Below are 12119 nucleotides of genomic sequence, written 5' to 3' on the forward strand. Positions count from 1 at the left end.
TTTAGGTCATAAAACACGATGGTCACTTCCGGGTTTCTTCGTCTTTTTTCGGCTCATGTCGGCGCTTCCTCTCTCTCTCGCTCGCTCGCGCATCCTTCCCTCCCTCCCTCTCTCCCTCTCTCCAGTCATCCGCGGTCCCCAAGCGGCGTGAACTGATTGCTGCTGGTCTGTCCCCCTCGAAAAAACTTGCGCAAAGCCTTCCTTCTAGTTGTATTTTTATCACTGGTTGGAACCCCACTAAATAAAAAAGCACCCGGGATGTATTAACATCCATTTTAGGTGAAGCTCGTCAGGACGCAGGTGCGTGAAAACTGGAACAATTGGCGTTTACTTTGACCGCGGATGGCTGCGGCTCTCGAGACGAGTGCCTTCTGGCGGGATGTAGCGTGCTCGTCTGAGTGCTTTTGAAGACTTTTATTTCTTTTTTCGCTCCCCAGAGAAGATAAGAATGGATGTACATTTAAGTGTATCCACGAAAGAAAGGTAAGGACAACCCCATACGGATTTGTGAGTGACAGACTACCTCAGGCATAGATACAATCTTTGTATGGGTATTTAAAAACATTGTACGCCCTGCCGCCATTAAATGTCTGACCAATATCTTGTATTTTAACTTTTCTGACTTAACAAGATGCATATTATGGAAAGTTAATTTTTTAATAGCATGTATGTAATGAGTTAGTTCTCTGTAAGTGTTACTTAAAACAACCGAGTAAATTTTATGTTGCGCATTTCTAAGAATGTGCCCCTCTGAATTTTCTTGACATAATTTGGCTAATTTATACAACGACTATCCCCACAAGCAGTTTTTCTGCCTGCGACTCGTCTGAAATATCACGTGGAGCTCCTTTGAGTTTATATAAATGAACAGATTTGACTTCTGATAAATGGCACATTCATTCACACTGCTCTGTTTCCACAAGTAGAAGGCGCTCGTGTTGTGACTAGGCAAGTGTGAATTGCAGCACACTTAACACCCACTTTTAAAACGGTGGATGAAATCAGTTTTATTTCGGGATCCACTTGATGCTGACCCTGCCCCATGTACTGCTGGGCCAATGCAGACTCAGCATGGCTTTTGTTACTATGACAAGTAACAGACAATTTATATGATGGATTAAGCTAAATTAGGATCATGGATACACACGCATGTGGTGCATGCAATGGACATGTCAACAAAAGCAAAAAGACCGTCCCTATGTTGAGTTAGCCAAACGTTCGAGTGTTTGCCCCTTACAGAAGTTAACACTAATCCATTCTGACACCGCAGTGCTGCTTACCTTTTGACTTTGACTTGATAGTGCTTCCGTATCCATCACTAGAAATTAGCAGATCTTCACTCAACCTGCCTGCCAAGTTATTAGTGGCAAAGCCAGTGTGGGTCCAGCAGCATTAAAATTCACAAGGGTTTTCCCCACATGCACATTGTGGTAAATAGGCAGCAAACAAAAGATTTACTTGGTTGTTTAATTTCACACTAGATGGAAGTGCAGGCCCTCCAGAGACCCAACGATTTGTATACAAGCAATTAAAAAGTCACTCTCCGTGATATGGCCTTCTCAATGTTATCGGTCTCTGTCTGAGAAATACCGGTTAGAGGAAGAGTGTCTGCTCCATGTTATGTATGGTTTGCTCAAAGAAGCCTTTTTCTTTGTCTTCGAGCTGCATTTGAATGGAGACGCGCCGTCGCGCAGACTTCAATATGCCGTCACACTTTCAAAATTTTAACAAGCGGTGAAAATCCCAGCCTGTGTAAGATGTTTATTCTTTTGCGATGCTTTCCTCTTGCAGGATGAGGGTGATGTAACAGCCATGAAGCCCAATCTGAGGGGAATCACGATGCGCTTCCCGTTTCTTTTCCATCGGATTTGCTTTCTGCTCACATTCTGGCCGGCGGTGAGGGCCGGCCAAGGGCTGCTACTCTTCAGCCAGCCCGCCTATAATGCCTCCATCTTTGAGAACTCTGCCGCCAGGACCTACGCCGGAAGCCAAGTCAAAATGGGCATCGTCCTGGTCCGACCATTAGACATCAAGTTCTCCATTGAGTCCGGCGACAGCGAGGGAATCTTTCAGGCGGAGGACTTTACGATGGGAGATTTCTGCTTCCTACGCATACAAACAAACACCGGTGCCATGCTGAATCGAGAAGTTCAAGACAATTACACTCTGACGGTAAAGGCTTCTGCCCAAGGAGGCCTGGAGGCACTGACCACCATCTACATAAATGTCTTGGACACCAACGACCTGCGTCCTCTCTTCTCCCCAACCTCTTATTCGTTTGAGGTGTCCGAGAGCACTCCTTTGGGCACCAGCGTCGGCCGCGTGACCGCCACCGACGCAGACATTGGCGCTAACGGCGAGTTCTACTACTTATTCAAGAGCAAAGTGGACCTCTTTGCCGTGCACCCCACGAGTGGCGTGGTCACGCTGACTGGGCGGCCCAGGATGGACAAACAAGAGCGCTTTGAGTTGGAGGTGCAAGTGGTGGACCGAGGGATGAAGCTCTACGGTAGCAATGACATCAGCAGCACGGCCCGGCTGGTCGTGAGCGTGACGCAGATAAATGAATTTGCCCCCATCCTGAGGGCGGTCGCCGTGGACCCGTCCTGGACTGAACAGAACCCGGTCTTTGCCAAAGTGGCGGTGGAGGATAACGACGAGGGGGTGAGCGGGTACATAGAGTGGGTGTCCATCATTGACGGTGACCCGCTTGAACAATTTGTGATTGATCGATCACCACTCGTTGCAAACGAATACTGGGTCAGGGCCGCACGGCAGGTCGACTGGGACAAATATCCTTACGGCTGCAACTTAACCTTCCAGGCCAAAGACCGAGGCGTCCCTCCGAAATTCTCCAACACTCAGTTGCTTCAGTTGTTGGTCACGAAGCCCGAACCGATGCTGGGGAGTTTTGAGAAAGACGTTTATGAAGTGATGTTGAGTGAAATTGCTCCCCCGGGCACTGTTGTCGAGGTGCTCAGAATCTCCCCGGCTCCCACGAGTGTCAATTACAGCTTCTGCAGCCTCTCAGAACTAATGTACTTTGATATCAATCCGTCGACCGGCGTTATTATGACCTCAAGGCGGCTCACAAGGATATCACAGATTTTCATGGAGATGGAAGTGTTAGAGGCTGTCAGTCAGCTGAGAGCAAAGGTCCAGATCACAGTGGAGGATGCTAATGACAACGCCCCAGTGTTCAGCCGGCCATTTTATGACATTTCCATCAATGAAAGCTTGGCTGTCGGCACCGTTGTTCTCATCGTGTCAGCCTCGGATGAAGACAGAGGAGAGAACGGCTACATCACTCACACAATTACCGGCGAGCCGTCTCTTCCTTTCTCCGTGAACCCAGACACGGGGGAGCTGAGGATCACGCAAGACCTGGACTTTGAGTCTTCGGAAGAAATCTATACGTTTGCCGTGCGAGCCTCGGACTGGGGTTCGCCCTACCGACGGGAGAGCGAAGTCAACGTAACGATCCGTTTGATAAACATAAATGACAACCCACCTGTCTTTGAGAGGGTCTCCTGCAGAGGTATGATCGGCCGGGATTTCCCCCTCAGCCAAACCATTGTCACCCTGTCGGCAGTGGACATGGACGAACTCGGGATGGTCAAGTATGAGGTCGTCTCTGGAAACGAGATGAACTACTTTAGGTTGAATCCAGAATCTGGCGCCTTGTCGCTGAAGAGGTCATTAGCGGGGGCGAATTTAAAAAGTGGAACGTTCACCTTGAAAGTCGTTGCCACAGATGGCGAGATGTTCTCCACGCCCATGTTTGTGAACATATCCGTCGTGAGGGGATCGATATCGCCCCGAGGGCTCAGCTGCAAGGAAACCCAGGTGGCTCAGTTGATGGCGGAGAAAATGCTCTCAAAGGCCTCAGCGATGGCTCGAGTGAGACAAGATGACAGGAGCCCAGATGTTTTCTCTGTAAACAAAGAAGCGCCACAGTTCGAGGCCTTGCCTACGAGTATTCTGGTCCGGGAGGACCTTCCCCCCGGAGCCAGCGTGTTCCAGGTGAGGGCACGAGATGGCGACACTGGCTTCAACGGGCGTCTTCTGTTTTCCATATCCGATGGCAGCCAAGAGAACTGTTTGACCGTGGGCATGGAGAGCGGCTTGCTGACCGTTCTGCGGCCGCTGGACCGTGAACGAACCGACCGCTACTTTCTCAACATCACCGTCTACGACCAAGGTGTCCCCCAGATGTCTAACTGGAGGCTCCTGACAGTCATCGTGGAAGATTCCAATGACAACGACCCGGAGTTTGCCCAGGATGCGTTCACTGCACTGGTTGCTGAAAACACCCCCTTGGGCAGGCAGGTGGTCACCATCTCCGCTTTGGACAAAGACGCCGGTCAGAACGGGCAGCTGTCCTATCTTTTGCTGAGCGGCGTCCCTCAGTTTGGCATCGACAGCGAAACCGGTGGTGTCTTTGTGGCCGGCCACCTGGACCGGGAGAGCTTCCCGACGTTTACTCTGAAGATCGAGGCCAGAGACAAAGCCGAAAGAGGCAACCGGCGATCGGCAGTGACCACGCTGAATATAATCGTGGAAGATGTCAACGACTGCGCCCCGTCCTTCATCCCGAGTACCTACAGCACTCGAGTGCTGGAGGACCTCCCACCGGGGGCTGTCATTATGTGGGTCCAGGCCAAGGACCCGGATATCGGGTCCGGCGGGCAAGTGCGGTACTCCCTCTTCAATGACTTCAACGGCACTTTTGAGGTCTGTCATCTATTTGTTATTCTTTGATTACCACATGCAGATATGGCCAAGACTTAGCTCCTCCCATTTGATCAAGTCTGCATTTACTGACACCTGTGTCTGTCACAGATGGACGCCGTGAGTGGCATGCTGAGGATCAGGAAGGAGCTGGACTTTGAGAAGCAGGCATTTTATAACCTGACCTTGGTCGCCGAGGACCAGGGGTCGCCCACGCTCAGCAGCCTGACCTATATGGAGATTGAGGTACAGTGACCAAGTACAGTATTTATATATACTTCCTTACTTCCACTACTAACTGGTCAAGCGTTTTCCAGGTGGCGGACGTCAACGAGAATTTGTACGCGCCCTACTTTGCCGACTTTGCCGTGAGAGGCTCGGTGAAGGAAAACTCACGGGCGGGCACCAGCGTGCTGTCAGTGGTCGCCACGGACGACGACAAGGAGAGGGACGGCGTACTGAAGTACTCCATCCGAGGCGGCAGCGGCCTGGGCGCCTTCACCATCGACGAAGACACAGGTTTGACACCCCCGAGTCATGTGCCTCGCTATAAGACTGTCGATCACCTGCTTCATGTTGAACGCGAACTAAAATAACTAGTCAGTCACTCTTTGTGAATATTGGTTAATCACATTAATATAGGTTTTTTTTCCATAATAACACTTTCAACTTTTGAATGAACAAAAAAATGAAAATTGGATATAATACGCATACTGTGTCTCAATACTTTTTTATTGTTAGGGTGGAGGATGTGACGTTGAGTCGCTGGGTAGTGGTGTGTCAGGAGATCATTATTTTAATGAGGCCAACATGGCAGCCGCACTGGCAGAGCCTGAGGCCGTGCCCTGCAACTGAAGCACAATGCGGATCAAGGCTTTCCTGTATCCGTGGGACTCTGTCCCATCTGAAAATTAAAAAAAAAAAGTCAAAAGGTATTCACCCAGTGCGATTCTGTCACGCTCGGCGTACGACATTGGCATTTGCTGTACATGACCTCTGTCGACACATGCGGATTAGATGAAATCCTGGGACTTCTCATTGAGCGCCTGCTGAAAATGCCACCCATGTCTGCACATTCCATATTTGCATGGAAGTGGAGCGTGCAGAAACCTTGCACTCTGCTATCAGAGCTCATTTTCTTTTCTGTCAGCTCCCGCTGCAAACAAATCACATTTCATTGTCTGTATTTGTTATGTGCAAATATTGGGACACCTGCAATATCAGGATTCGGCTGTGCTGGAATTGTCCTAGCTTCGATTTGATAGGCTACGTTATGATCCGCAACGCTATATGGTAGGCGACAATGCGATTCACGGGACAATGTACAAAAAATAAGATACAATCAACAAGGGACGGCTTCGGACATGCCTTTACAATGACACTTTAGTGCTATACAATACTTTAAGATTAAAAACAATGTCATAAAATTCGGCTCGGTGTAATATAATTCAATTCGATACATTACGAGCCGCGATGCGATACAGTATAGTCTCCCGTGAAATACGAAACACAATAAATGACACCAAAAAAATCGCACACTGCACGATTAATGATTGAAAATGAACCGTGATGAGATACAACAGTGTCTGCGCGATATGTTGGAATCAATCAAATGTATCTGCGCTAATCAAAGTAATATACACTTATATTTATCCCCCCCCCCCCACCACTTATATAACATACACTTGGCACCTTTCTCATTTTGACACTTGTGCAAGGTCAAGGAGAACTTTATTATCCCCGCAGGGGAACTTTGTTGCAGCGGCGGCAGATCAGCGCGCAGCCATCAAACAAAGCCGCAACACAACAACAAATAAAATCAAGTAATACATAGCCAGCTCGCCGTAATTTATCGTTTTGTCTCCTCATGTAAAACCAGCGGCCGTTAGCGAGCTTCTTGTCGGTGAAGCGATAAGAGTCGTCGCCGGGACGCTTGATAAAATTGAGCGTGGGCGGGGCGGCGAGCGGCTCTTCTCGTCTTGGGCGCTCTTCGGTGTTCACAGAAGGCCCGTATTGACCTTTAACTAGGCTAATTAGTATTGACTTGCCGCTCAGAAGAGAGCAATCAATTGAAGGACGCGTACGAGGCCTGTTGGCTCCGGTCGGCATGTTCGCTAGGTCCCCTGCCCTCTTGTTATGCTAACATACAGTTTACACTTGAAAAATGCAACATTAGCATTTTTTTGACTAATTTCCTACCTTGGAGCAAGCAAACATGTTGAGGGATTCGAATGACTGAGGATGGCCGCATAGGTTTATATCCTGTTCATATCTTAAATGCGCAAACATTTGTAAAGCTCATTACATGGTACAGTGGGTGGAAGACTAAAGTTGCTTTTCAAACTTAAAGATGCTTTCCACCTATCTGATCGTCCGCAGTAATGTCTAACAACCCGCGGCTTCGTTATGTACCTTAACATTGCAAAGTCACCCAGGCGCAAAGCTAGCTGGGGGTGAGGCCAAGATGATTTCGGGGGAGGTCCGAACCCTTCGAAGCAGATAGTGAACGAAAATTGCAGGGGACTGCAAGGGGAAAAAAAAAAGATACCTTATAAGACCTTTTTTTTTTTTATTTTGTTTTTTTACGACTCAGTTTGCCATGTTTCATAGCCGTCGTCCAACTTTATCTCCAAAGCGCACAGGGCACCGTCCGACAACACACCTTGGAGAAATATGACCTATCTTTATTTATTTATTGTTTGAGGCAAACTTTGAGCCAAAAGTGTCGTGGAAGTTTACGTTCAGCAGTGACACAAGGAAATCATTTCGAATAAATTCAGACGCTAAACTAACATAACCCCAATTAAATAAATAAACTAAATAATTCGGAAATAGCCAGAGACTGAGCTGCGTTTGTTTACGAAGCCGTATGAGCCCTCTAGTGGTTGTTTTTCATGCCGTTTCGTTTTTTTCCGTGTGAACTTAAATCAAACATCGCTTCCCTCTCTTCCTCCTCAACATCTGCTCACGTCAAGGCAATTTCTCCGAGTATTTGCACCCCGCCCCTCACTCGCATGAACGGCCGGCCTTATCGTTCCCTTCGAAATGAGTCATGCGTACGCAACAAAGATCTTCCTCCCGTCTATCGGCAATGAGCCACATCCTCGCCGCTGTTAAACCGCTGCGCGGCGAGAACATTGGTATTCACATCATCTGTTGCGCCCTTCGCATTAGTGAGCCGTTTTAATGTGCTCCGAGATTGGTCGCGGTGCATCTACTCGGGAAATGTGACGCGTGACGGATAAGACGTGTTGCGAGGGGATAAAAAAATAAATAAAAATACGTGTGGCAACAGCTCGGTTTGTTGTGAAGCGTGTTGTTTGCGCCTGAAAATGAAGGCTGTCAAGTCACATTTGTGTGAAATCGGCAGGGTGCTCCTCCACTAGTTCAAAGAGCTTTTTGAAGAAAGTCTGGTTTGCGCGGATTTCTTGCCACCCCACCCCCCTCCTCAACCCACCTCCCTTCTCCGCCACCTCTTCTCGCGCTCTCTCGACAGAAACGAGATGCACTCTGAAAGGGACAAAGTCAAGGACGAGCTCACAAGAGCGCCTCGCTACCGCAGACAAAAACACTCTTTGAACAAGGCGTCCGTACCCCGAACACACGTCTTCTCGCCAAGAACGCACAGGACACGAGCTCCGCATATTCATCCTTTTCCGTTCGTAAATTCGTTTTTTTCGGAGGAGTTGGGGTCAGAAGTTATTTCCTATACTAGCTGTTTGATTGTTGAAGAGTGAACGTTGGCCCACCATATCGTCGACGTGAATCTCTTTCTATTTGAAATGATGAATATTTATGTAGAAAGATACATAACTATGGGAGTCAATTTTAATAATTGCATTTTGTGCTGAATTAATTTACTTGTGTTAGAAATCCATTTCTCGCCAAATAAAATCCTCCCTGAATGCAGTTTGTAAAAAACGGCCTCGTAAAGGTTTTGTACATTTTCTCGATAAGTAGTCAAGATTCAGGCGGAATTAAGGTCTGTATGCATTTGATGATTTATTGATTATTTAACTGGACTTAGACCTCAACAATCCTCATTTGCACCTTCGTAGGCACACACCCGCTTGCATGTGAATGCAAGAGTCATGAATTATTCACAGGGAAATTAAAAGGAAAATTTGATGTCAATGGATTTTACAGAAGTGCACTGACATTTTCTGCGCTTCCCCTTCAGCCCGGCTTAAAAAACTTTTTCAAGAATCATCTAAATTGTTTTTGCCGAAGCTTTCGACCACACGCACTTTGGAAATGTAAAGTTAACTTCTTTCGTGGAGGCCACCGAGGAAGCGTGTCTCAATTCTTTTGTCTGTATTAGCCTATTCAAAAGCTGTCAGTCAAAGCGCCCGCGTTCAATGCAAAAAGTCCGATATGGAGAGCAGAGCAGAGCAGTCCATTAAGAGGTCGCAGCAGAGCTGTCAGCTCCTCGTCTGACTTGAGGCCACTGACACATCGCGTGTGTGTGTATGTGTGTGTTTGCGACTTTATTGGTGTTGGCACAAAAGTAGCAGCAAGCGAGGGGCGAGCCGTGATTGGCCCAAGTGCTGAAGGTGACCGTGGCGGCCTGCAAATGGCCGTGAGTGTCACTGCAGCCACCACTGTTGAAGATTTGTTTTGTGGGAAAATAAATATAACACCTGTTAAATTACATATAGGAAAGATTTTTTTTTTTTTATTTGATATTTATTTGATATAATTAACAGATTTTCTCAAATAACTATTACTATTCTCGAGTGAGCTCCGATTGGCCCAATCGCCTCGTGTGACCATAGCGGTGCCCCAAAATGGCCGCGAAGGTCACAGCAGCTATAGAAATTTGTTGCCGCTGATCTGTGAGGATGACTGTACGTCCTCTGGGAAATTACACTTAAATTGTTTCCCGCTTTGGGAATGAATCTTCTACGTGACAACCCCACACACACCTGAATGTTATATGTTCCTGCTGATATTAATACGTCTTCCTTCCTGCAGGGGTGATTTACACAGCAGGCATCCTGGACTGCGAGAGCGAAGACTCCTATTGGCTGACGGTGTACGCCACAGACCGAGGGGTCACGCCGCTGTCGGCTTCCGTCGAGGTCTTCATCCAGGTAGGACGCGCATGCTCTGCATGACAATTGGAGCTTTTGCAGTGCAGGGATGGACTCGACGTATGATTATATAGTCACTCCCCACACTACAACAGCAGGGCGTTCATCAAAAACACCTTGTGAAAGTCAACTACAAAGCTGCAATGTTTGTAAGAATATAAGAAAGACTTGCAGTGGAAATTTGCTGTCGAACTAAAACATTGAATTCGACTCTAGTTAGCTTCATGCTAACATATAATGCAGAATGCAGTATACAAGCTAACAACAATAGCATCAACTTTGTTTTCAATTGTTTTACACCCACTAGCATTGTCTTACAAGCATAAAGTTCATATTTTGACTCGCACGCTAACAACATCATAGATTATGGATAATCCAGTTTTATGCTGGAACCACCATGTTGATTTTTTGATGGCCCCGTATGACGTAGCTTTATCCAGAACTCTGTCAATATCATACTTTGCAGAGTGTAAATACACTTGATTGATCTGCCTCAGCATCGAGCGCAAACATGACACATTTGAGAGACTTTGCAGAATGGCACCGTTGTTGTTGTGCCTTTGGGTCGTGATTGGTCGCACACACACACACACACCCCGGAACAGCAAGTTTAATCAGACACAGGTGCTCCTCAATTACCCGCTCAAGCGTTCCGGTGGTGTGTCGCTCGCGGCCCTCGCTCGTAAATATTCCGCACACGTGCATGCCGAAGCTGACATTCGCAATGCATTGTGGGGTGCGACATAAAGCATACACATGCTCAGTTGAGAGATTCATAAACTAGATAGAAAGTGTGCAGGCGTACCTAATAAAATGATCACATTTGTCCTCTGCTCAGGTGGAGGACGTGAACGACAACGCGCCGCTCACCTCGGACCCCATCTACCACCCGTCGGTGATGGAGAACTCGCCCAGGGACGTGTCGGTCATCCGCATCCAGGCGCAGGACCCCGACCTCAGCTCCACGCCCAGCCGCCTCAGCTACCGCATCACCGCCGGCAACCCGCAGAATTTCTTCTACATCAACCCCAAAACAGGTCAGTCATTCACATGTCGGGTTTTAGGCGTAAAAGGAAGTCTGGTGGGCCAAAGGAGGTTGCACCTTTCTGAGCCCTCCTGTGTTGCTGTTGTTGTTATCTCTTGCTCATTGACGTCCCCGTCTCCTGATAAATGGACTTTTACCGCATCCGGCGCCGCCTCCCCACCAGGATCCTATTAAAGCGGCGGAATGATACGATAGGCGTGTTATCACATTGCGACGGGACTTTTGTGTGTGTCAGGACTCCTGCAACTTTCCGTAGTCCCACGCGGAACTGATTGATGTGTCCCGTTCGACCCCAACGCTTTGATTTGTTTGGTGTGCGTGCGCGTGCGTGCGCGTAGCCATGCGCAACACAAGATTGAAGCACCGCTCTCTGCTTTAGGTGCACTGACAACTCCCCCAGACCACCACCACCTCAACCCCAAAAACCACTTAACCCCCCCACCCCCACCCACCCACCCACCTCCCACTCCCACTCATCCTCCTCTTCGTTTTCTTCCTCGGCAGGGAAGTAAACACAAGAGATGAGTGTTGACACAAGGTCCAAGACTAGGGAAAAAAAACCTACCATGTTTGTCCTCCCTGGCTGTGCAAGATTTTTTTTTTTTTTTTTGTGGACACTTCGCGGGATGTATCACAATGACTCGTACACTTGTTTATATATTACAATCCTGAGTGTCAATCGGGATACAAAAAATTGGTGTGCAAATGCTCGAGTGAGAGGATCCTCTCAAGGTGACGCTTCCATATGAGGGCACGTGTGTGACTAAAACATGCACGTTCCACCTCATAACGCACACACACTTGTGCGTTAATTCCGCTGCCATCAAGTAAATGAATTGGCTTTCACGATTATGTGCTTTTTTTGCTTGCATGTATTAATTATTGACATGTTTTTATGCATATTCATGAACACAGACACTACTAAGTGTCTAAAAGTGAAGCAGGGTTCAACGTGGGCCAGAGGAAGACTTGATGAGATTTTTGAGGAGGATTAGGAAGTAAATCTTATACATCCGTCCGTACGGCGCACCTCTAGAATGTTAATGCTGGTCCTCGTACTGCTGCGATTTTACTGCTCTTGAGTGTAATAAATATAAATATAATTATGCATTTAATAGCCAATCTGTATTAAGAAACCAGCAGCCCCAATAAAGGCTGCCTTTTCTTATTAGAATGTATTTCATATTTAATAGAGAGCACTGGTTTAAATGTGAAGTGAACATGCATAAAAAAAAAAATTGCACGTGTTT

General features: G+C 47.5%; 1 protein-coding gene across 3 annotated transcripts in view; it reads left to right on the forward strand.

Annotated features, from left to right (window-relative positions):
- Positions 1-12119, forward strand: part of fat3b (FAT atypical cadherin 3b) — a 53231-nt gene that overhangs the window by 2123 nt on the left and 38989 nt on the right. For 2 of the 3 annotated variants that reach the window (XR_015863026.1, XM_088398352.1), the window contains exons 1-6: positions 121-483; positions 1792-4734; positions 4843-4977; positions 5049-5250; positions 9706-9824; positions 10663-10861. Coding sequence is in view for 2 of the 3 variants with exons in the window: in XM_088398352.1 (XP_088254478.1) it covers positions 1813-4734; positions 4843-4977; positions 5049-5250; positions 9706-9824; positions 10663-10861 (3577 nt within the window). In the remaining variant the exon portion in view is untranslated. Of the gene's footprint in view, positions 1-120; positions 484-1791; positions 4735-4842; positions 4978-5048; positions 5251-9705; positions 9825-10662; positions 10862-12119 lie in introns of those variants that run through there. The other variant, XM_088398353.1, reaches the window with a different exon arrangement.

Source organism: Syngnathus floridae, chromosome 15, assembly GCF_059516105.1.
Source record: "Syngnathus floridae isolate MCC-2025c chromosome 15, RoL_Sflo_1.0, whole genome shotgun sequence".
NCBI lineage: Eukaryota > Metazoa > Chordata > Actinopteri > Syngnathiformes > Syngnathidae > Syngnathus > Syngnathus floridae.